Raw genomic sequence first — 21,561 nt, forward strand, 5'->3', positions numbered from 1 at the left:
CTATAGGAAGACAACCTCACCAACTTATGATATAATGCCGGTAATACTTCTCTGGTCAGTGGATGCTACCCAATAACAATGTATGACTGACCAAAACGCACTTCTAATCAACATCCATCAACACTCAGCTTTCCATGTATTAAACCTTAACATACTAATTATAATCAATTACCCAAGAGTTCCCTTGCACCATTGACATCCATGTCTCTTAAATATTACCAAGCAATACCAAATATTCATATTACCTACCGATAACAATTTATTACATATATCCCTAAATACAAGATAACCCTATATTCTTCTTAAAGATATTCTCTGATAGTATCTTTCTCCCAGTTCTAGCACATAATGACCATAAACCATCATAACCTATTTCTCATAACTCATGGCCAATGAAACAACTTCCCTTCCAAACATGACAGCACCCATAGGTACATCCCACCAAACATGACAACATCCCTGTCTTCCACAGGCACATCCCTCCAGATACAACAGTATCCCCATCTCTCAAGGGAACATCACACTGGACATGACAACAACCCTGTCCTCCAGAGACATACCATACCAGATATGACAGCATCTGTCTTCCACATACACACCACAACATGACATGATCATCCTCTCTGCCTCTGAAAGCAAAAGGACTTTTGTAAGTAAGAGGGTGAGCACCACCTACCCCGTGACCACGACCACGAAGTCCATGATGTTCCAGATGTTTCTCAAGTAGGACTTCGGGTGAAGGACAAAGCCGAGGGCCAGGATCTTTAGGGAAGCCTCCACGCAGAAGATAAAGAGGAAGTAAGGCTCCGTCTTCTCCTGCAAGGGGCACCCCAAACGGTCAGAAGTCTTCAACTCATGTGACGCTCCAATTAATTTTCTAGTTAAATCATTCTTACAAAATGCCTTTGATGAATCCAGTGGTGAACTACATGAAGTTCTATGTACTAAAGATACTAATCTCAAAACTAACTGGAGGAAATTTAGTCATCTTTTTTTCTTTTAGAATACATTATGGTTAGTGGACACAGAGCATCAGAGGCAATGAAGGACTGAAATACTACATTCACAATAAAATTCAATTAAGATAATTCAGGGATATAAATATGATTAACCTCTTAAGCACTTGGGTACAACACATGCACAACGATACAGCCCTTAGGTATTATAGACTGGCCTTTGAAAAACCCCTCAAGGTATGGTCAAAAGCTTGGCAATCATACAGGACCCAAGAGTTGTAATATTGCACTCAAGGATCATACCATCATGCTCAAGAAGTTAAGGAAGCATACAATTACTCAAGACAGCAATTTCTAGTTATTCTTTAATTCAAGAAAATTCGCATTAAGGCAGGTAGAATAGAGTACAAAGCCATAAACAATATCAGTAGCACACCTGAAACATTATGATAACAAGAAGGCATAATACATAGTCATAACAAGAAGGTATTAAACATTATCTTGAAAGATGAATAGAGCAAATTATGGACTGAATATCAGAAGGATTTTCTGAAGAAAGGACATGTTAATGACACATCTGGCATATGACATATGTTAAAGACACATCTGACATATGACGAAAAACTAAACAGGATAAATTCCTGCAAGAAGTAAATCCAAAACACAAGGATCAACAATTTTCTTGTTGAGGGTTATAGCAAGTCGTGGCCGTGTGCAGTGGTACAATCTTCTTCCTTATGCCATGATCAAATCAGGGCGAAGTAAGCACCTTACCACAAGTGTTGGTCACCACAAGTGAAGGAACATTTTGTCAAACATTTGATCGAAGCATAAGTCGGATTGATCTCACGCAGCACATCGTCAGCCACGAACTAAGGAAACATAAAGCTTGTAGAAATAACACAGTACTATCTATCTACCCAACTAAATGAAGTCTTCAATGGAAGTTTTCCAATGGATGCACGTGTTCTAACTCAACTGATGATTGCAAGGAATGTAAAACTGCATTCCAATAAATAGATAAGATCTCATAAAAACACCAATATCAAATTTCTAAGACATATCCAAATTTCATGAAGACATATCTCAGTGATATTAAAACAAGGACAATAAAATAGTCTCAAAATATTTCTCTCAAGTCTGAAGAAGTAATGTCTTTTAACAGCTTTTTACTCTCATCAGGTTATATCAGTGTTCTTGTACAAAACCCACATCTTACATACAGCACCAGCACCTGAAATGTGCAATTCATTCCATAATTAGTATTTTATTTTCCTTCACTTAATTGTTCCAACATCTGAATACTTTATTCTTTATAATCCTCAACTTAATTCAAATGTTAGCTGGAACTGACATGATTCTTAAAACCAATGTGGATATGTATTAGCTATGATAATAGTACTTAAATAAAAAAAAAAAATCCAGACAATTTCATAAAGAATTTGAATTTGTGTGATGTTTAAATCTCTAAGGTAAAACCTTTACAAGGAGCAAAACACTGAGCGCCTGGAAAGCTTCCACCTGAAGGCCACAGAGGAGAGTCTCGGTTACTCGCAAAATTGCATAAGGAGTTCGGCTTACCAGCTGTAGCACAAGGTCCGCAGGTCCAGTCCACACGAATGATGGGAAAAAAACGTGGGTGGAAGGACACATGAGAAACACAGTCAGACATGGTGAGGGCCGTGTCCACAACAGTTAAAGGTAAAGGCTGGTGTCCCAACAGCTTACAGAGTGAAGAACTGATGTCCCCAAGGGTTTTAGGTGAGGGCCGTGTCCCGTAGTTTTAGGGCCGACATCCCCAATATAAGGTAAGGGCAGTGTCCCACAGTTTAAGGGCTGGTATCTCTAACAGTATAGTATGACAGGTATGTTGGAGAGTTTAGGGGGGACATGTCCAAAGAGTTTAAGTCAAAAGCTATTGTCCCCATATATGATGAACCGATGTTCTCGGTGATAGAGATGAGGACCTTGTGGTCTGAAAGTTTTAGTGAGGGTGACCCCATTAGTTCTAGCTAACGGCCTTGTCAATCTGTGAAGTCTGCCAACCCCTACCTCAGTAAATTACAAATTAGTGTATCTAAAACTATGAGCAGATGATGTTTCCTATCATTATTGGGCAGTCATGGTGTCCTCAAGTAAAGGTTCCAACCAGGTTTAAGGAATGTATTCCCATTAAAGAGAGTGGTCGATGTCCCAACATGCCTCACGTGAAGGACACCATCCTGATCCCCCACCAGTGACTATCATTAGTGTGTGTTTTCTTAGTCATTTTCAAGGCCAAAGTTGAAAGTGAAGTAAAGACTTAAGGCACAAGAATTAAAAGTTTACTGAAATGTGACATTTTCCTGTTTGTCTGTACGGTTATATCACTGTAACAATTTATTCTATGACATCATACCGTATAATGATGTCTAAAGTAACTAAACTATCCTAAAAGTCACACACAATCTGCTGTACTATTGTTTCATTAAAGGACAGAAAACAGGGCTCTGATCTCATGGCCTACACATTAACTACTATAGACAATTACAACTTAATAGCTCATGTATATATGTACTTTCTGATTTGTTACAGAAAAATGCAACAACTTTATCCTACTCTGAGCATCTTACAAAAACACCTGGTACTCTATGGCTTACAACATTATATGAAATATTTGACGGCCGAAGCACTATATAAAATCAAAGATAAGACTGCTACGCCTGACTAATTGACATTTGCAACAATTATATCAATACTGTACTAGAAAAATTAATACTTTACTGACTCTACCCTGGCCTGACAAAAAAATCACACACACACACACACACACACACAATGTATGAAGGCCTGAGGCAGCCAGACCAGAATTGCAACAAGACTATAGAAATGTGTCTGGTTCACGTGCTAACCTCGCTGGTTGATGGCAGGTTAAATCAATGATAAATTGCATTGTGTATATGTAACTGCATATTTGTAGTGTAAGAGGGAGGAACAGTGTGTGTGTGTGTGTGTGTGTGTGTGTGTGTGATGTATTTATATATGCATTCATAATATATTATAGTAAATATATAATGTCTCTAAACATCAGGCAAGGCCAGAGCACAGAGGCCCATCTAGCATTTACTGGGGTTCCCTGTGGACAAGGTCTACAGATTGGATTAATCAGTTTGCTTGTGGGCAAGGTGTTTACTGGTGAGTGACAACAATGGTTTAATCACTTCTACAAGCAGCAACTGTTTGTCAGAGTAAAGGTTACATTTGGATATAAACAATAAAAATCTTCCTTCTAAATCACACAGCTTCATTTGTTTGCTCAAGTTGCTAGAGAATTTATGTACCGTACTAAAAAGGCTACATAATATTAAATACAGATTCTACACTTGACAATACATATATTTCCAAATACTTGTGTAATTCAACAATTACAGAACCGCAAATAATAATTTTCGAAATAAGTAACAATCTCACAATATACAAGCGTTCAAATTTCTTTTGTAGTTCCCAAAAACAAATTTCACAAGTATGGCTCCACTTGAGTGGCATGTCGGTATCTCAAAATTTATAAGATATGTAGTTCCATATATATGCAATGTGTAGCTCAACATATGTGGGACATGGTGCCACATGTACAAGATAATATGTGGCTTCACATGTGAGCTGTCGATCAATATGTTTGGCATGTAAGAGAGCCAAGTGTGACTCCAAATGTGTGGACATGTCCGGCTCTATATGTGTGGTACATGTGATGTGCGATTCTGCCTATGTGGCTCCACATATGAACAGTTTGTAAGTTCATGCATAAGATGTGTGCGACTCCACACGTTGGACATGTGTGACTTTATGTGTGGGACATGAGTGACTCTTCGCGTAAGGCACATGTATGACTCTAAATGTATGGTACATGCGACATCATATGTGGCATATGAGCGGCACTGAATGTGACCTGTGTGGTTCCATGTGTGGTTTCAATTTTGGCCCCATATATGTGTGGATCCATGTGTGTTAAATGTTTTCACATGTGACGTGTGGCTCCATGTGTGGGGTAAACGTGACTTCACACGTGGAACATGAGAGGCTCTACATGTGAAGACCACCTGTGACTCCATGTGTGGGATGTGTGTAGCTCCACTTGTGTACAATTCCATTCCACACATGGAACAAGCGCATCTCCCTGTGAAACACTCATGGCTCTTTATGTGCTGAGCATGTATGGCTCCACTTGTATGGAACAAGTGGCTCCAAGTGTGGGAATGTGTGGTTTCACATGTGGGATATGTATGGCTCCACACAAGTGGGACGTGTGGCTCCACATGTTTGGGTTGTGTGTGGCTCTATCTAAATGTTGGTCCTGTACATTAACCAGCGGCATGTTAGCCTTACTAGCCAAACACCAGCACCCTGGCTCACCTTCTGTGCTCTAGTCAATGTTGCATTTAATAATGGGAATACTAAATGCCAAGTTATTTCTCAAATATTTCTGTGGACTTGTCAAAATTATATGGATCAAATCATCACAATTATCATAAACTAATTTTTGCAACTTTTGCTCATTTATACTTCAGAGTTTGAAATGAAGATTATATTAACTGTTGAAGGTGTCAAACGAGATTCAATGGACTTTTTATTTCATATTTATTCTAAATCCTGTTCAATTGCACCTCGAATCCATATACTGACTTGTGGTGACAGACAATGAAAAGAAACACAGTGACGACCTGCATGTTGTTAAGCCTGATGAATTGTAAGACGGTGCAGGATGTTGTACACTGTTAAGAAGACCATAAGCTATTCAAGATCTTCATGGAGTCATTAACACTGAATTACATCACTCACAAATATTTGAAAAATTAGGCATAATCCATCTATCATTCCCCTGCAGGGCACAAGTGCAGTGAACCACAGTGACATGAGCACACTGAAGCAGTTCACAACCATAACATGAGATCACTATTATCAAGCCATCTATCTAACTCCCTCAGCAGCAGCTTTAGTTCACTAGTTCTAAACGGGGACAGATCCAACAGTTCACTCTGGGTTTTGAATGAATTATAAAATGTGAAATGCATATGACATTTTTGATTTCAAAAGTAAAGAAAAAAAATGTTGCATCTGAAAGCTAAACAAGTAAAAACAAATGAAACCTCCAGCATTCTAATTTCTCTGTCAAGATAACTGTGCAATGTCCATGTGTGGGCAATACTAAGACAACCTATATTACATGAACAATGGCCATGGTACTAGGGTTCTTGTGCTCTTGAGCATGATGGTACGGCCCTCAAGCATGATGGTACAACCCCGAAGCATGATTGTCCGGCCTCTGACCTGACCTATTAAAGAGTCAACTCAGATGCCAGGCTATCATAACCGTGTCATACCGTTGTACTCCAGTGTCGTACCGTTATGCTCAAGGGGTCACGACAAATATGATTATACCAGTGACAGAGAAGCAATACTATTAAGATGTGATATCTAAGGAAGAGAATGCTCTTCTCCAGGACCTAATATATCAAAATCTAATCATCGTACATCTTTGGGGCGTCATGTACATATTTCTGCAGGAGTTTTATCATAAGTCTAAAGCAGCAGCCAGTTAGGACTAGGCTCCATAAGTGGCTGTCATTTACATGTGTCGCTATGAGTGAACTTGACTGTGGAATCTGTCCTAAGAAATCGAATAAAAAAATGTTCATGCAGAGAATTTAACTGTCCTATTCTATATCCTTTCATGCAGACATTTTATGCATGCTTAATGCGAAATATTAAGTTAATTCTGCATTCCTTTATATAGAATGCAATAATGTAAATGATCAAACTATGAAGATTATCGGTATTAGTGGAAATTCTGCTACCATGGTAAATGAAACATATCCACTGCCATGGCATCGGCTGCCACTGCAGTGGATAGATACTGTCTGTATATTGCAGTATACATCATATAAGTCTGTTATCACTCTGTGGTATGATTGGGAGGTCAACAAAAGGGAGGAGGGTATGGGCCAAAGTGTGAATGGTCGGGGCTAAGTCAGAAGGGCCAGAGGACCTCCCCTGTTACTCACGTACAGTGAGCAGGATTCAGAGGGGACCCCTTCCCACGCCACCACTCACTCAACACTAGGAGTCCATACTTAACACACTTTAATGATATTTTCCTGCCAAGTCTAACTAACTCCTTCACAACTTTTCACAAGTGTCCAATCTACAAAATTCGTTTCTGAAAAGTATAATACAGAAGCATGGATGGTGAAGCAATAACTTGCAGATGACTGTCTTTCGTATTTGATGTACCACACAATCACCACCACAAATAACGAACACCCACTATCAACGGTACAATGTATGAAAAAAATCACAAAATTAACCACAAGTAATTGTTATCTACTGAGAACATTACATTTGTCAATAAACAGTTCCATGCAGCCTCCATCAGCCAGGGGGTAGATCCTCATGTTCAACCAGATAGTGAGGCTCCTCATATTCCCATCAGATAGTGAGGCTCCTCATATTCCCATCAGATAGTGAGGCTCCTCATATTCCCATCAGATAGTGAGGCTCCTCATATTCCCATCAGATAGTGAGGCTCCTCATATTCCCATCAGATAGTGAGGCTCCTCATATTCCCATCAGATAGTGAGGCTCCTCATATTCCCATCAGATAGTGAGGCTCCTCATATTCCCATCAGATAGTGAGGCTCCTCATATTCCCATCAGATAGTGAGGCTCCTCACATCTGCATCAGATAGATAAGCTTCCCATACCTGCATCAGATAGATAAGCTTCCCATACCTGCATCAGATAGATAAGCTTCCCATACCTGCATCAGATAGATAAGCTTCCCATACCTGCATCAGATAGATAAGCTTCCCATACCTGCATCAGATAGATAAGCTTCCCATACCTGCATCAGATAGATAAGCTTCCCATACCTGCATCAGATAGATAAGCTTCCCATACCTGCATCAAATAGATAAGCTTCCCATACCTGCATCAGATAGATAAGCTTCCCATACCTGCATTAGATAGATAAGCTTCCCATACCTGCATCAGATAGATAAGCTTCCCATACCTGCATCAGATAGATAAGCTTCCCATACCTGCATCAGATAGATAAGCTTCCCATACCTGCATCAGATAGATAAGCTTCCCATACCTGCATCAGATAGATAAGCTTCCCATACCTGCATCAGATAGATAAGCTTCCCATACCTGCATCAAATAGATAAGCTTCCCATACCTGCATCAGATAGATAAGCTTCCCATACCTGCATTAGACAGTGAGGCTTTCCCCACCTGCACCAAACAGTTAGGCCTCTTCGTCTCCCAACTGCTAGACAAAGCGAGGCCTATTCCTCACCTATAACAGATTCTGAGTCCTCTTCCCCCACCTACACCATCAGTGAAGCCTCTTCCTCTCCCACCTCTACCACACAGTAAGGCCTCTACCCAGCTGCACCAAACAGATAAGGTTCCCCCACCTGCACCAGACGGAGGCCTTCCTAGGCTGTACTAAATAATGAGGCTTCTCTAACCTGCAGTACATAATTAGACCAAAGTCTGTTCCCCTGCATGTCTCCATATCTTTATGACAAAAGGAAGGTCAATGAAACACATCTCTCCCCTACCAGCCAGAGAAGTGAGGCTTAATAATGTCTGATTAAACTATTCATAATGTTATAATCTTCAGTAACATCCCACCCAGGAGAATATTACGATATCATGAGCCAAGGTTGGAAGATGTGTGTGTGTGTGTGTCAGGAAGATGTAACTTTATCAACAAGTTTACCATCCTCTATCAAGAGGTGAACTAATGGGTAAACCATGTTTACACAGCTGTTTGTCCGACCACACAACACCTGGAGGTCAACAGAAAAGATGGGTCAGAGTGAGGACTTTGGCCAATGTCCTGCTGTACGTACAACACACACACACACACACACAAACACACACAGTATCTTCAACAAAATGTAAACGAGGATGATTCATATTGCTTTTAGCGCCAACTATGAGACAAATATGGAGTTCAATTTGCATTAGAGGCCTGAGGAAGCGATCCTCTACATTTCATACAAGATCAGGTCCCAAGCACAAACTGTGGATATTGAGACGAGGAAAGCTTATTTTAATAGGACACTATTGGGCTAACTCTGTACGATGAGCAGCTTATTCAACCCAAGACCTAACCCAGCAGCCCGGGGAGCCTAACCCAGGTTAAAGAGGCAGAAGATCATTAAAGACTTCTAGTTGCCATTACATGTTCACAACATGTGTAGGTCAGTCATGTCCACCGCCATGGTACTTTCCAATACCACTACTCGTACCTACAACCATGTTGCCTTATTACCTGAACATAACATCACTGGTACCTGACCAAACCCAGGGAAAATGACTACAACATTGTCCTGGCCACACGTTTCTGAGGCCATACGTGTCTCAGTTCTGGCCACACGTGTCACAGTCCTGGCCACAAGAGTCTCAGTTCTGGCCACATGTGTCTGAGGCCACACGTGTCTGAGACGGCCATTTCATTCGTCATTCGCTGCAGTAGTCTGGAGCCGTAATTACAGTTCTGCTACAGGTGTCTATAGTGTCCACAGCTCTGCCTTCAGAAACGGCAAGAAATCATCATTAGCAAGCAGTTATACTGGTCCCATCCTAAGTATGTATGATGATCACTCACTACACGCTAGGGTAAACTGAACAGTTTACCAGCAAAATGTTTCATACACGATGCTGATTGGCAGAGTGTCCGTATGGAGAACATACAAATATGAGGATTAACCATTATCATATCTCATGTTTCCCTCTAACAGGAAAGCTGTGGTGACCATGAGTGGGACATGTTTTGCTGATGGTTATATATATCTATCTTATTCAAACGAGTGACTATGACCCAGCTGGGACAATTCAATGTTCTCTTTCTGACATCCAAATGGTACAAGTCTAGGCTATATACATAGCTTCCTACTGAGCAAATATATACAACCATTCTATGTCATGTTTCCAAAACCATTTGTCATGACTTGCGGAGCGTGAGTGTATGTGTGTGCGTGTAACTTAGAGAAGGTCGAGTTGTGAGAGATGCTGTGTGGCTGACTGTTGGCCAGGTGAGGACAGCTGTGTGGCTGACTGTTGGCCAGGTGAGGACAGCTGTGTGGCTGACTGCTGGCCAGGTGAGGACAGCTGTGTGGCTGACTGCTGGCCAGGTGAGGACAGCTGTGTGGCTGACTGCTGGCCAGGTGAGGACAGCTGTGTGGCTGACTGCTGGCCAGGTGAGGACAGCTGTGTGGCTGACTGCAGGCCACAGTATACTCCCACACACCAATCATCTCACTCATCACAGTTTACAGCTGTCGCAGCTTATACTGATCCGGATTTTAAGCTTTATGACAAGCAGCTCAAGACGATAAGCTTTCTTATGACCAAAACAGTTAGCATTCAAGCAGTAAATTCGGAACAGAATTTTTGAGCTAATAAACAATGACCCATATATATATATATATATATATATATATATATATATATATATATATATATATATATATATATATATATATATATATATGACAGACATACCACGACGAAATACGTAGGAGTAATCAATTCACTGGCCAGGTTAATATCACTGGGGAATGTTCGTGGAGATGTGGGAAATGGACGGGTTTTGAGAGGTGTGCAGAGGAGATAAGGTGGGTGGAGGTGAGACCGTTAGGCAGTGTTATACAGTAATCATACTCACACACTACACCACACACACACACACAGAGGAGGTAAGTAGAGATTACTGGAATACCCCAGCAGTGTGAGGCTAACTGCAACACGAGAATATGAGGGAATAATTGAAATATACTGTGAAGCGATGACACGATCAGTGAAGGTATGGGGAAAGAGCTACACGGAAATGACCATAACTTGGGAGAGGCATAGGTAGGCATAATTTGGGATACGCCAGTCATGCCTGGCTTAGGGTAGAGCATATGATGGCCTGACCTGGGAAGGAACACAGGAAAGTCTGACTTGGGAGAAAGCAGGGAGGCATGACCTGGAGAGGACATAGGGAGGCATGACCTGGAGAGGACACAGGGAGGCATGACCTGGATAGGACACAGGGAGGCATGACCTGGATAGGACATAGGGAGGAATGATCAGGAGAAGACATAGGGGAGGAATGACCTGGCGAAGACACAGGGAGGAATGACCTGGAGAGGACACAGGGAGCCAACACGAAGGTAAACATGACAACAGATGAAGACAGACCAAGAAATATGAGAGAGAGAGAGAGAGAGAGAGAGAGAGAGAGAGAGAGAGAGAGAGAGAGAGAGAGAGAGAGAGAGAGAGAGAGAGAGGAGGAGGAGGAGGAGGAGGCCACTAGAAATCTTGAGAAGGACTGGGGTGGAGGAGGAGGAGGATGGAGAAGTGTGACAGGTGTTACCTGCGAGTCTTGTGGCTGTCCATCATGTTGTTGGGGGCTGTAGGAGGGTCGGGAGGGCCAACGCTCAACTGATGACCATCTGAAGCAACGCTTACCCACCCACGTCCCACACACACACACACACACACACACACACACGCTGGGTCGATCGTTAGGGTGGTTCAGTGTAAGGTCGGCAGTAGAGGTGAAAGAAGGCAGCATTCTCGTGAGGACAGTAAGTGGACTGTTGTGTAGGTAATGATGACGCAGGTGGTGTGACACACACACACACACACACACACTGGTGGTGATGCAAGAGAGACGCACGCACGACGGACAGTGACACAAGTATGACGCACACAAGGCAAAGGAAGAGAGGGACGACATATAACACAGAACGACACCATCACCCTCGCTCCTACATGAACGACACACATAAGTCATGTTGGAAGCGTTACTAATGCACATTACTACTGTAAACATACATCATATATATATATATATATATATATATATATATATATATATATATATATATATATATATATATATATATTGTATGTCTACGCAAACACATAAATGAAAGTGCATATATATATATATATATATATATATATATATATATATATATATATATATATATATATATATATATATTTTCATGCTTATCTAGTGATCTATCATAATAGATGTGGGATCTATAGCATTTGTGGGAACTAGGGCATCTACTATGGAGGAAGGAAACTAGTCCAAAATGCTATAAAAGAAATATAATAATAATAACAGGTCTACATGGGTGCTACGATTGTGGATGGTGCAAAGGTGTGTGTGTGAGAGAGAGAGAGAGAGAGGGGAGGGGGTTACTTTAAGTCTTGGCCACAGGTATGTTACAAGCCAGCCATGCGGTTCTGCCCTCCAGGCCCATCATCCCATAAGAGCCATGTGTGCTACACTCTGCCATGGACGTTATGGAACCGGGTGTGTCGGGTGCGAAAGCCACTATGGCTCTGAGGTTGTGTAGGGTAGCAACACACAGGGCGAGCGTACCAAGTTCTGCGCTAGGAGCGTCTTGTCGCCCTCCGGCAGATGTTCCTCCAGAGCCAGCACGATGCAGTTGGCGATGATCGTCAACAACACCGCGTACTCGAACGGAGTGCAGGTCAGGTTAAGGAAAATAATCCTGGAACTGATGGGTCAGACGATCCTGGAACTGGAAGGTCAGATGATCATGGAAATGGTGTGATGAAAGGAAAGATCATCCTGGAACTAGTGGGTCAGACGATCCTGGAAGGCCAGACGGTCCTGGAACTGAAGCAATGGCAAAGTTCTGCATAAACAGACATTAATCACTCATGATTACGGTGACACCAACGAAATAGCAGACGTGCACATGTCTGGATTAAGACATACATCAGACGTGCACACGTCCGGATTAAGACATACATCAGACGCGCACACGTCTGGATTAAGACATACATCGATATATGAAAAGTGGAAGATATGGAAAGGTGGAGAATTATTATAGCGGCCGGCCACATGAATGAATGGAACAGACCAAATGATGATGATATCAAGTCTTGCATAATGACAGGTCTTATGCTGCAGCGGCTCAACAATGATGAATACCATCCTGTAGTGCTACGTAGTGCCTCGACCATACTGGAATAAACACTACCCAGCCAGGATATACTGGAAAAAACACGTGCTGACACAATCATATATGTTAACACATTGTGCACGACGGTACAACTGTGATGCACGACGGTACAACTGTGATGCACGACGGTACAACTGTGATGCACGACGGTACAACTGTGATGCACGACGGTACAACTGTGATGCACGACGGTACAACTGTGATGCACGACGGTACAACTGTGATGCACGACGGTACAACTGTGATGCACGACGGTACAACTGTGATGCACGACGGTACAACTGTGATGCACGACGGTACAACTGTGATGCACGACGGTACAACTGTGATGCACGACGGTACAACTGTGATGCACGACGGTACAACTGTGATGCACGACGGTACAACTGTGATGCACGACGGTACAACTGTGATGCACGACGGTACAACTGTGATGCACGACGGTACAACTGTGATGCACGACGGTACAACTGTGATGCACGACGGTACAACTGTGATGCACGACGGTACAACTGTGATGCACGACGGTACAACTGTGATGCACGACGGTACAACTGTGATGCACGACGGTACAACTGTGATGCACGACGGTACAACTGTGATGCACGACGGTACAACTGTGATGCACGACGGTACAACTGTGATGCACGACGGTACAACTGTGATGCACGACGGTACAACTGTGATGCACGACGGTACAACTGTGATGCACGACGGTACAACTGTGATGCACGACGGTACAACTGTGATGCACGACGGTACAACTGTGATGCACGACGGTACAACTGTGATGCACGACGGTACAACTGTGATGCACGACGGTACAACTGTGATGCACGACGGTACAACTGTGATGCACGACGGTACAACTGTGATGCACGACGGTACAACTGTGATGCACGACGGTACAACTGTGATGCACGACGGTACAACTGTGATGCACGACGGTACAACTGTGATGCACGACGGTACAACTGTGATGCACGACGGTACAACTGTGATGCACGACGGTACAACTGTGATGCACGACGGTACAACTGTGATGCACGACGGTACAACTGTGATGCACGACGGTACAACTGTGATGCACGACGGTACAACTGTGATGCACGACGGTACAACTGTGATGCACGACGGTACAACTGTGATGCACGACGGTACAACTGTGATGCACGACGGTACAACTGTGATGCACGACGGTACAACTGTGATGCACGACGGTACAACTGTGATGCACGACGGTACAACTGTGATGCACGACGGTACAACTGTGATGCACGACGGTACAACTGTGATGCACGACGGTACAACTGTGATGCACGACGGTACAACTGTGATGCACGACGGTACAACTGTGATGCACGACGGTACAACTGTGATGCACGACGGTACAACTGTGATGCACGACGGTACAACTGTGATGCACGACGGTACAACTGTGATGCACGACGGTACAACTGTGATGCACGACGGTACAACTGTGATGCACGACGGTACAACTGTGATGCACGACGGTACAACTGTGATGCACGACGGTACAACTGTGATGCACGACGGTACAACTGTGATGCACGACGGTACAACTGTGATGCACGACGGTACAACTGTGATGCACGACGGTACAACTGTGATGCACGACGGTACAACTGTGATGCACGACGGTACAACTGTGATGCACGACGGTACAACTGTGATGCACGACGGTACAACTGTGATGCACGACGGTACAACTGTGATGCACGACGGTACAACTGTGATGCACGACGGTACAACTGTGATGCACGACGGTACAACTGTGATGCACGACGGTACAACTGTGATGCACGACGGTACAACTGTGATGCACGACGGTACAACTGTGATGCACGACGGTACAACTGTGATGCACGACGGTACAACTGTGATGCACGACGGTACAACTGTGATGCACGACGGTACAACTGTGATGCACGACGGTACAACTGTGATGCACGACGGTACAACTGTGATGCACGACGGTACAACTGTGATGCACGACGGTACAACTGTGATGCACGACGGTACAACTGTGATGCACGACGGTACAACTGTGATGCACGACGGTACAACTGTGATGCACGACGGTACAACTGTGATGCACGACGGTACGTACAACCAGGGGATGCAGGCATTTGGTGACCCTCAGAGTTGACCGAGGTCAAAGGCCAGGCCATCAAACCGTCGTCCCGTCGTGCTTGAGGGTCGTACCGTCGTGTTCAACAATATGTTCTACAGTAACAAGAGTTTCATCTCTATGATAGATGACTGTGCCTCTCCAGAGATTGTATAGCCCTAATGAGAAACAGAAATCATAATGTGTCCCATAGAAGCCTGCCCTCACAGGTCCAGAGAGTACAACTTGACCCCAATAAAAATAAGAAACATTTACGTATTACCACTGGCCACACACAGGAATCATGTGACGCAGTGGCTCGCACAGTGTTACATGTCGTGGCTAATAGTGGGTTGGCACGCAAGGCGTCACTTCGCGGGCTGGCACGAACTCACGTCGACACAAGTGGGAGGGAAAGAATCAACAGTGGAGGACAGTGGAGGCAGTGGTGGTGGATCACCTCCTCCTGGGTTAAGAGTACTGAGAGCTGGCCACTTCGGCCGTACTGCTCTGTGGCCCCTCATGTAAACACGTACAACTACAACCATCCAGATGTGTGAGGACACCACACAAGAACGCATCCATCCTTTGTACAATCGCAGCTACTGTTTGCTGGAGATGAATAATCTGCATCTAGACAATTAAATAGCTTTTTGTACCGATGAAGTATGTGTGGTGCTGTCTTTTGTTTACGTCGGCTGTGGTGGTGTGCGTGTGGTGAAGTCAGTGTGTGTGTGTGTGTGTGTGTGTAGTAGTGTAGAAGTGTGGGAGAGGATGGGCAACAGCCCTTCTTGTGGTGGTGGTGAGGAGGAGCGTGGGTGGGTGTGTGTGTGTATTGGTAAGAGTCATGCCAGGGTGGTGGTGGCTGAGAGTTAGCATGTGGGTGTTGTGTGTGACGTAGTATAGTAGGCCGGCGGCGCCAGCCAGCCAGGGGGGACACTCCAGCACACCCGCCGCACTGCACCAACACGCCCAAGACACCGGCGGCAGCGGTGGAGAGAACAGCATCCCACGTCCCATCGGCCGTTCTCGTGAGCAACTGATCACCCTCTTTATTACACACGATCCCCATATAACGCCATATATCATCGTCTCATATGACATTAGTGTAGTATACGAGCATTATATCAATCTTATGTGTAAAATGTTATGGCCCTGCATACAAAGAACTTCACAGGGACGAGGCATACATTCATGATCACATACCCAACAGCTGTGACGTCTTCAGTAACAATTACTATCCAAACATATTTTGCCAAATGGTCCAATGTAATCACTTATGAGCCAACAAATGGTTCAATGTAATCAATTCTGAGCCAACAAATGCTCCACTGTAATCACTTGAGTCAAATTCTAATACATTACATCTAGACGCCAAGACTGAGGCTCACATCAACACCGTCACCTAATGCCAACCATAAATAAAATCTAAAGATAATCCACAAAGATTACATTTATAATACATTCACTGAATCAACCCACCCTGACAGTCTCAGCATCAGAGCCATTATCAACAGCACAACCATACACCAATAACAATACAACCTTTAACAACCAATCAGACCTCAAAAGAAACAAGTAACGGTAACTTTATTGGTTGTGTGAACAACACGCCTCAGAGAATATGGATTCTGTTATCTAGTACAGAAGCCTCGCCCTCTGAGTCAGTGGATATAAAAACCTTTGTGTTTCGAAAAGGCAATATCAGCAGTTCTATGCCAGATGTTAACCACCATCAACCCGTATCGATAAAAACCACACAGACCACAACTTTACAAAACAGCAACATTAACACAATCTGACATCTGGACAAAGGAGGCATCATGAGGCAGGAGCGCCTGACGCTACCAGAGTGGTCAGAGCAACAGCCAGTGGTGGTGGTGCTCCGGGTCATCATCAAGATGCAACTTGACCTACACGAAGAAATGAGCACTCATGACCTCTGTTGTTGTGAACCAAGTGTTCCAGGCGCGGCGCCTCAATGCCCTGGAAGGGAGGCTGGAGATGCCTGAGACACCGAGGGGACAGGAACTGGAGACACGTATGTACATTCAACAATGATCTCGCCAAGACTGGCAGTCTCCCTTGACCATCAAGTTGTGACACGTAAAGCAGAAGGAGAGACTCAAGAGAACGGTACGACCTTGAGCACGATAGTAAGACCTTTGATCCGACATACAACCGTTGAACACGACGGTCCGACCCTTGGATATGATGGTATGATCTTTAACAACACAGGAGAGTCAGACAGCAGAAGACCTAATGATCTAACACAACGTTATCTGCTGGAGGATCTTTCATTCCTACTGTGTCCAGGAGACAGAAGTGTCAAGTGGAATGTTCGAGGACGATATGTAGTAGTCCACACACACAGATGAACTTGTACAGAACAGTGCAGTCCTGGTTTTATTCTACATCACCTTGCATGAGTTTGTGACTATGTTGCATGAGATGTTCCATAATTCAGGTATTCCAGATCTTGTAATGCTGAAGCCTCTGGCATTCCAGGTCTTCTGATGGTCGTGGGATTATGACATTCCAGATCTTGAGATGTTAAAGGGATTACGGCATTCCAGAGCTTGTCATGTTCTAGGGCTTCCGATATCCAAAAATGTTGCGATTCTGAAGGGACTTCAGGATGGTCCAGATTTTGTCGTTCTAAACCAGTGTTCCAGGGCCTGCATGGTTCCAGGGTCTACGGCCTCCAAGCAGTGTTCCAGGGCCTGCATGGTTCCAGGGTCTACGGTCTCCTAGCTGTGTTCCAGGGCCTGCATGGTTCCAGGGTCTACGGTCTCCTAGCTGTGTTCCAGGGCTTGCATGGTTCCAGGGTCTACGGTCTCCAAGCAGTGTTCCAGGGCTTGCATGGTTCCAGGGTCTACGGTCTCCAAGCTGTGTTCCAGGGCTTGCATGGTTCCAGGGTCTACGGTCTCCAAGCAGTGTTCCAGGGCTTGCATGGTTCCAGGGTCTACGGTCTCCAAGCAGTGTTCCAGGGCTTGCATGGTTCCAGGGTCTACGGCCTCCAAGCAGTGTTCCAGGGCTTGCGAGGTTCCAGGGTCTACGGTCTCCAAGCAGTGATCCAGAGCTTGCGAGGTTCCAGAGTGTACGACCTCCCTGGCAGTGTTGCAATGATTGTGGTACTGCATTACATAGTGTGGTCAGGAATATATGTTCTTCCTCATGTGTCCTACAGAGTATGGTATCCTCAGTGATTCGTGGCAGCCTGAGACTGTTTCAATCATGCATACTGCATGACCTATGGCCGCTCACGTACACAACAGGCAGAGGTATGTGAATGATGCATGTTGTATGTTTACAATATGTTTAAAACCTGTGAATGTGTTAACATCTTCACAATAAGAGGATGTTTAACGCTTTCTGGACTTGTTTACAACATACAGGTCTGTTTACATGTTGTTTTGTAACATGTCTGTTTACAATCTTATTGGTTTGTTTGCCACATGTGGGTTACTATATCACATACAGCTTTGGTTGGCTCAGACTTGGTTCAAACGATTACGATTCGCCCTCCACACCCGAGTACAATATGCCATATGAAATCATTATCTCTGCATATCGCAAATATTACTGCGGCTGAGAGAGAGAGAGAGAGAGAGAGAGAGAGAGAGAGAGAGAGAGAGAGAGAGAGAGAGAGATTAGGACACACAAACTGCTGAAGCAGCTGTTGGGAAAGAACTTGAAGCATCGTCTTCCTGTGTGTGTGTGTGTGTGTGTGTGTGTCTCCCTCGTTGCCATCATGACTTCCAGGCAGGAGACGAGTGACTGACGATATCTATTTCTGGCGTGTGTGCGTCACCAATCTATTATGTGCTGGAGGTCAGCCAAACCTAAGGGGAGAGAGGGGGGGGGGATCTCCTCACGCCCCCGTAAGATCCTGGAACTGATGGGGCGCTGGGATCTTTCCAGCACGGGGAGGAGGAGGGAGGGACTTCACGCCTCCCAGAAATCTAGAACCGATGGGGTGAGCGCTATGAGGTACCCCAGCCTAGGGTGGAGGGGACCCACTCCAAGATCCTGGAAACTGCTGGGGTTCTGGGATCCACCCAGCCTAGGGGGACCCCCCCCCCTGCTGCTGGAGTACTAGGGTCGTGGACGATGGTCTGTGGCTTGATAAGCCAATGACTGTACTCATTGCGTCATTAGTCAATTAGCTAATTACAGAGTTCAGGACCTTATTAACACACTGAGTAGTGAATGGTGTGGGTGGTCAATTATAGCAGTCACTAAATGGTCTGGCTAGTTCATGTGATCGTTACGGATTCTGTCGTAAATATTAACTGCATTATGTAAATGAGTTTACGTACTGACGATAAAGTCTAGTTCTTAATAAACGTGATAAGTAAAGAAGGCTAATTAGGGACAACCGGAGTGATTCGTCATCATTACAGCAAGTACGGCATCTGGTGGTCATTCCATCAAACTGATCACCAATGACTGGTAAGGTGGTTGGTGGAGTGGCCGAGTGATTAGCACTGGGATGGGAGATTGGTGAGTGGCTAAGGGATTGGTGTGTGGTGTGTGTGTGTGTGTGTGGGAGCTGGTTGACTGGATGATAACACAATGCTTACAATCATATGTCTGTTGTGCCAAGTGATTCATCGATTTGCACATTTACTGATCAAATTATGTGACAGTTTCATATAGTCTGTCAAGCAGTCCACTGAGCTACCCCGGTGGGGAATCATTAATATATAATCAGTTTTCACTACTTCCCTAATTACTGTAATCTCTGTTAAGTCGAGAGATACAGTGGCGAATGAGTAATTACTTTGTTACATGTCAAAGTTTGTTACAAGTGATTGGAAAGGTTGCGTGGGTAATCCATTGATTAGGTTTTACAATAGTGATTAGTAAGATTTTGCTGTAAGTAATGGTTCTGCCTATTGGTAGCAACTGCTTAGTAACTGCTTGCATTGTGATTAATGACTGAATACTGAATAATGTCAAGATCACTTTAAAATGAATGAGTTGGATTATGTTCTTCTGTGGGAACCTTATCAATCGATGTCATTCTAGGTGAGTGATTACGTGATGTTATGTAAACCAGTTCTGAGCTTAAGTACAGCACAAGCTTATCATCAAGTGCTCTATTGTTCAAGCTTAAGTACAGCACAAGCTTATCATCAAGTGCTCTATTGTTCAAGCTTAAGTACAGCACAAGCTTATCATCAAGTGCTCTATTGTTCAAGCTTAAGTACAGCACAAGCTTATCATCAAGTGCTCTATTGTTCAAGCTTAAGTACAGCACAAGCTTATCATCAAGTGCTCTATTGTTCAAGCTTAAGTACAGCACAAGCTTATCATCAAGTGCTCTATTGTTCAAGCTTAAGTACAGCACAAGCTTATCATCAAGTGCTCTATTGTTCAAGCTTAAGTACAGCACAAGCTTATCATCAAGTGTTCTATTGTTCAAGCTTAAGTACAGCACAAGCTTATCATCAAGTGCTCTATTGTTCAAGCTTAAGTACAGCACAAGCTTATCATCAAGTGCTCTATTGTTCAAGCTTAAGTACAACACAAGCTTATCATCAAGTGCTCTATTGTTCAAGCTTAAGTACAGCACAAGCTTATCATCAAGTGCTCTATTGTTCAAGCTTAAGTACAGCACAAGCTTATCATCAAGTGCTCTATTGTTCAAGCTTAAGTACAGCACAAGCTTATCATCAAGTGCTCTATTGTTCAAGCTTAAGTACAGCACAAGCTTATCATCAAGTGCTCTATTGTTCAAGCTTAAGTACAGCACAAGCTTATCATCAAGTGCTCTATTGTTCAAGCTTAAGTACAGCACAAGCTTATCATCAAGTGCTCTATTGTTCAAGCTTAAGTACAGCACAAGCTTATCATCAAGTGCTCTATTGTTCAAGCTTAAGTACAACACAAGCTTATCATCAAGTGCTCTATTGTTCAAGCTTAAGTACAGCACAAGCTTATCATCAAGTGCTCTATTGTTCAAGCTTAAGTACAACACAAGCTTATCATCAAGTGCTCTATTGTTCAAGCTTAAGTACAACACAAGCTTATCATCAAGTGCTCTATTGTTCAAGCTTAAGTACAGCACAAGCTTATCATCAAGTGCTCTATTGTTCAAGCTTAAGTACAACACAAGCTTATCATCAAGTGCTCTATTGTTCAAGCTTAAGTACAACACAAGCTTATCATCAAGTGCTCTATTGTTCAAGCTTAAGTACAGCACAAGCTTATCATCAAGTGCTCTATTGTTCAAGCTTAAGTACAGCACAAGCTTATCATCAAGTGCTCTATTGTTCAAGCTTAAGTACAGCACAAGCTTATCATCAAGTGCTCTATTGTTCAAGCTTAAGTACAGCACAAGCTTATCATCAAGTGCTCTATTGTTCAAGCTTAAGTACAGCACAAGCTTATCATCAAGTGCTCTATTGTTCAAGCTTAAGTA

General features: G+C 43.7%; 1 protein-coding gene across 4 annotated transcripts in view; it reads right to left on the reverse strand.

The window, feature by feature from the left end:
- cac (calcium voltage-gated channel subunit cacophony) overlaps positions 1–21,561 on the reverse strand; it is a 1,845,957-nt gene that overhangs the window by 1,514,830 nt on the left and 309,566 nt on the right. For 2 of the 4 annotated variants that reach the window (XM_071696567.1, XM_071696568.1), the window contains 2 exons: positions 12,391–12,496; positions 677–816 (listed from right to left, as the gene is read on the reverse strand). In XM_071696567.1, coding sequence (XP_071552668.1) covers positions 677–816; positions 12,391–12,496 — 246 coding nt within the window. Of the gene's footprint in view, positions 1–676; positions 817–12,390; positions 12,497–21,561 lie in introns of those variants that run through there. The other 2 variants (XM_071696569.1, XM_071696570.1) reach the window with 2 other exon arrangements.

This window comes from Panulirus ornatus, chromosome 59 (assembly GCF_036320965.1).
Source record: "Panulirus ornatus isolate Po-2019 chromosome 59, ASM3632096v1, whole genome shotgun sequence".
Classification (NCBI taxonomy): domain Eukaryota; kingdom Metazoa; phylum Arthropoda; class Malacostraca; order Decapoda; family Palinuridae; genus Panulirus; species Panulirus ornatus.